The following is a 4,991-nucleotide window of genomic DNA, read 5'->3' as shown; positions in this document are numbered from 1 at the left end:
CGAGAAGATATTTCCAAATAAACTTTCCATTTTGAACTCTCCTCCGCTTTTGAGGCTTAGCCTTGTCTTTCAGCCACCATAAAACATGTCCCATAACTTTGGGCAAGAGAGTTAAGAACTTTGGATGCTTCTTGGCCTATCTTGCATGTAGCATTATATGGTAGTGATCTGTGTGAACACACTTAGGACCGTCCTAAAAGACAGAAAGTTCTTTTTTATCCCAACCTCGCGTGACACCCTTAGGCGGTCTGTGAAACACACAAAAAGTTCTTTTTTATCCCAAGCTCGCGACTCGCGAATGGATCCACAGGAATGCGCATGATTGGGTAAGCAGGCTTTTTCATGATTAGCGTGCTCTGCTCGCTCTGTGTGTGTGTGTGTATGTGTACGGAAGGCTGCTATTGTTTTCCTGTTGTAAAACCGCAGAGAAGGCATGGAAGATTTGCAAAGGTTCATTGATGAAGAGTATGCCAGGCTCAAGGAACGAATACCTTCTCCTGATTTCACCGATGCGATGGAAAGGCGTGCTTATACATTTGCCATGGCGGGCGCTCTCACGAAGGCTGTAGAAAGCAACACACCACCCACATTGTGTCGGGAATTCGTTGATGCAGCTTGTAGAGTGATTCCTGAATTGTCGGAGGTGCCTGACGAAGGGAAGTGGTTGGAAGTATTCAAACAGTGTGCTGCTGGGAAGCAGGCGGCGGAGGACCAGCTGTGTCAAGAATTCGAAGGAGAGTACCAAGATCCTGCCGGCAGTATTCTTTCATATTTTCTTGACTACATAGATCAATGCTACACAAGTTGGTCCGAGGACAGCAAGACTTGGTATGCCCCCTGCACGGCCATTGTGCAGTCAAGTGGTTGGGGGAAATCGAGAGCTGTCCGAGAGATTGCTTTGGCTCCTAACCAAGTGATGGTTTTTTATTTTAGCTTGATGGACCCTAAACACGCCGGGTACCCCAGGTCTGACCCAGATATTCGCCGGCACTTTAGGAACATCACAAAGGTTGAGCATGCATATGCACTTTTCCGTGCATGTTTTGATTGGTTGTCTGAGCAGGGCACTTTCCCGAGCAAGGAGGATCTGTTCAGAGATCATCAGATGAAGCGTTATCATCGTATACTTCCAAAGATTCGGACTCAACCAGAATGCAGCAAGAAATGTATGATTGACGCATGTCATGAAGCAATGGCTAGACACGCCACATCTCTCAGAAGCAACGGTGTTTGCTTTTTGTTTGTCTTGGATGAAGCTCGAACCCTTCTGCAGCCTCCTGAAGCTGACATGGGAGGGGAGTTCCAAGGAGAACTTCCATTTATCCTTTTCAGGAGAGCATCCGCAGATTTGCCCACAATGGGGCGATCATTTGTGCTTTTTATTGACACCACATCAAGGGAGTCAAATTTCACGTCTGCATCCAGGTATGATCCTAGTCTCAGAGTTCTTTCGGGTTGTGTGTAACGTACCTATACCAAAAATTTCCATATTTGATCGTCCAGGTATGATCCCAGTCTCAAAGTTGTTCGAGGTCTGAGGAATCTCTTCGCACCTTTTTCAAGACTTCCAACATTTGATCTCATCTCTGCATCCACGTCCTCCATGAGCTTAGACACCATCGCTTCCCCACAAATTTGGTTCAGACAGGGCAGGCCACTTTGGGCTGCCAAAAAGTTTTCCAAACAAGAGTGGGTGAGCGAGATTCTGCACTTAGCACAGACCAAGCTTCTTGGGGGTGTTCTGATAAATTCAGAAGAAGGTCATAACCTATTACGGTCCCCGCACATGTCATTGGTGCTTTTGGGCCGTCGCATAGGAGTGGACGTCTGTCCTCAATCTTCAGCTGCGCAGGATCTTGTAGCTTCGCACATGAGTGCATGCTTGCATGTTTCGGCATCGAGGGAATATGTGCTCTGCACTTCTCTGCCTGAGCCTGCCTTAAATGAAGCAGCTGCAATTGCTTTAAGGAGAAACAGAGACTTGATGCAGCAGCAACTACGTCAATTGAATTCGTTGTTGCTGAATGGCATTGCATCTGCTGGGGAAAGGGGAGAGCTGGTTGCAAGGTTTTTGCTGATCCATGCCATGGATAGTCTGCAGCAAGAAGATTCTCCTACCAAACCTGTGTTCTTGGAAATTTTTTTGAAGGCTTTTGTACCTAATTTTAAGGAATTCCCACCTGAATTAGAGCATTTGAACAAAGCAAAAGTCTTCTTCAATGCATTTCATCGCTTCTTTGGGAAGCCTTCAGTCCGAGATGCAAGAAGATTTTTAAAGAAAGGTGCTGCAATGATTTGTCCGATGCAAGAGGCATTCGATCTGTACATTCTATATGTAATGCCTGATGATAAAGGAGAGTATAATGTTGACAATGATAATTGTATTGGATGCCTGGGAGTGCAAGTCAAAAATTGGAAGAATGTCCATGGGATTTCTGCAACTGTGGATCACCTGCGTGCTTATCAGAGGAAAATAGCTGTAGCAGGTGCAGATGAGGTCCTGCCGGCTGTGTTGATGGTGCTACATCTGGGAGTAGATAGTACAACACAAAACGAAGAAGATGAAAAAAGGAAAAGAAAAAAAGGAAAGAAAGCACATGATGAAGGTGGGGGTGAAAGCAAATCTCCAATGATGAAGGAGGTTTTTGTTTTAGAGGGCCTCGACATGGTTTCCGTCCCGGAGGATTTACATGAGATCGTACAAGTCCTACTTTGTCAATTGCCGGATCCCATTACCATCATGCATGCAGAAAAGGAAGCAGAAAAAAGGAATCCAGCATATAGGCAAATGGTGACAGACAAAGACACAGTGAGAGAAACAAAAGCACTGCAAAGCATATTATCTGCTGTTTATCCAGAGGTCAAGGTTGACAAGCCAGGGCCATCTTCAAAGGTTGAGATTAGAGCATATGGCATTGTGTTGGACAACCCTCTCGGGATTACCCCTCCTGTGGCGTTGTACGGCAGGGATGGGGGCTTAATGAATCCCCCCTCCCCTCCGACCAAAAGGGTGAGTGGAAGGAAGCGCCGCCAGGGTGAGTGACAAGCCAGGGCCATCTTCAAAGGTTAAGATTAGAGGATGTGGCATTGTGTTGGACAAGAGCGGAAAGAAGCGCCGCCACTACATTTTTGGAATGTTGTTAGACGAATGTTGGCATTTTACAATATGCTAATGTATCTGTGTGAAATTTACAGTTGTAGCATGTGTTTTTGGTTTACGCTTGTATATTGACATGTCTTTGCATCTCATTTGGGGGGTGAGAGAGGGACTATCCAGTTTGTAAATTTATGAATCTGACATACAGGACCCAGAAATGTGCAGAGCATGGGAAAGTAGAGCTTAAGCATAGAGCATATTTTGAGAAGTTTGTCAAAGCTGTGCATGCATCAAACTATTCTCCATGGTTGGTTAGCTGCTTTTGATCTGGCCATTGATAAGAGTTGTGGAGCGTAGATGGAGATGCTACTCACCTGCAGGGTACAGTTGGGCAGACATGCTCGAAAAGTGCATTGCTACAGAAAACTTAGATGGTTTTTGCGTGTCTGATCCTTCAATTTGATAATCAGGTATCTTACTTGCATTGATGAGGAGTGCTGGAAATGGGCGCAACATAATATAGTGGAGTTCAAGCCATTAGACCTACCCAAGGAGCTCATAATAGAATGGTAGTGGTAAAATGATGAGCTCATGCTAGTAGGCCTACCCTAAGGAGTTCATGATAGAACATTTTTTTGGGAATCATTCCTAGTTATACTCTACATAGTGTATTCCCACATCAGTTTTGTGTGCTCTGAGCAATTTGTACACCTATGTGACTCCTCTAAGGCAAGGGACTTATGATGGCATGATGGGAGATAGAATTGCCGAACACCATGAGTTATCTCCTTGAATATATTAACCATCAACACGTATTGTTCAATGATACTAGAATGTGAGTATGACCAAAGACGTCGGCATTGATAAATTGCATGTTCACTTGGGTTTAGAAAGCTGGCTCTTAAAAAGGAGGTCGATGCTAAGTTGTGAGTTCTATTTTAAGAGAGTCATGTGATGTAGCTACTTTGATTTTGGAGGTTAAGCAACAATGTACCTAATCTTGATATAGCTATTATGATCTTGGAGGTCAAATGTGTCATTACTCACAACATTTAAGGAAGCATTTGCAACCAGGAAAAGAAAATAGAACAACCCCCCCAACATTACACAAAATACTAACGCTAACATGTTCACACCGTCATAGGGTCCATGAGCTAGAAGTTTCACTCAAATTACAAATGTAAGTGAATTTGATAGTTTTAATTCTTGAATGTATGTCTTCGTACTTGCATGCCATCAAATTGTAGCATTGGCTTGGTTTAGAGGGGTAAAAGTATGAGCATTTGAAGTCAAGACCTATGGAACCCATGAGTCAGTCTACAAGTCTTACCTTGGATTTATGTCATTCTTCAATGCACTCTAAGTCACTATATCAGTGTGTGATGACCTAGCTTCAAGCAAAGCAATGATGTCTCATAATCTTGGCTATGTGCACCATAGAATATCTTAAGAACAACATCTAAGCTATTCATAAAATTTATACTTGCACTAAGACCCATGCCATGGTTAGATAAGATTATTTGACAAGCTTTTCCCATGGAATTTTCCAAATTTAGAGTTTTTGTGCTTTTTCTAGTATAAGAGCAAGACTCTTCGTTGATAAAAGTTTGCCTGAGATAATAAAAAAGTTTTCTTTGTCTTGCATCCTCAATTTATGCTATATTTGGTATCAAAGTGTGAGCTTTTTCTATTTTCATGGGATGCTTTCTAATTATCCTTAGGTACTCAGATGAACTGAGAGAGAGAGAGAGAGAGAGAGAGAGAGAGAGATCAAATGAAGAGGCCAAAAATCAAGATTTGAACTTGGGTCAGCAGGTTGAAAGCCCAATAGACTAGTCTTCTTTTTTGTGAGCTTTGGACGTCTCTATGACTTTTGCTATGAAATTCCAAGGTA

At 43.2% G+C, this 4,991-nt stretch overlaps 1 protein-coding gene across 1 annotated transcript; it reads left to right on the top strand.

Annotated features, from left to right (window-relative positions):
- The first annotated feature begins 234 nt into the window (after positions 1 to 234).
- Positions 235 to 3,218, top strand: LOC147617355 (uncharacterized). The gene is made up of 3 exons (XM_086777000.1): positions 235 to 326; positions 427 to 1,425; positions 1,504 to 3,218. Exons 1-3 carry the CDS (start codon positions 313 to 315, stop codon positions 3,041 to 3,043), a joined length of 2,553 nt encoding a protein of 850 aa, XP_086633126.1. The 5' UTR covers positions 235 to 312; the 3' UTR covers positions 3,044 to 3,218.
- Positions 3,219 to 4,991: the final 1,773 nt, after the last annotated feature.

Source organism: Cibotium barometz, chromosome 37, assembly GCF_041138505.1.
Source record: "Cibotium barometz isolate CiBa-2024 chromosome 37, ASM4113850v1, whole genome shotgun sequence".
In the NCBI taxonomy this organism is placed as follows: Eukaryota; Viridiplantae; Streptophyta; class Polypodiopsida; order Cyatheales; family Cibotiaceae; genus Cibotium; species Cibotium barometz.
Note: the sequence above shows the minus strand (reverse complement) of the source record. Positions and strands in the feature narration are given on the sequence as shown.

Excerpts from the sequence above, each read along its gene's own strand:
- LOC147617355 (XM_086777000.1), top strand. Across the intron at positions 1,426-1,503 it reads AATTTCACGTCTGCATCCAG|GTATGATCCCAGTCTCAAAG; the intron begins GTATGATCCTAG and ends TTGATCGTCCAG.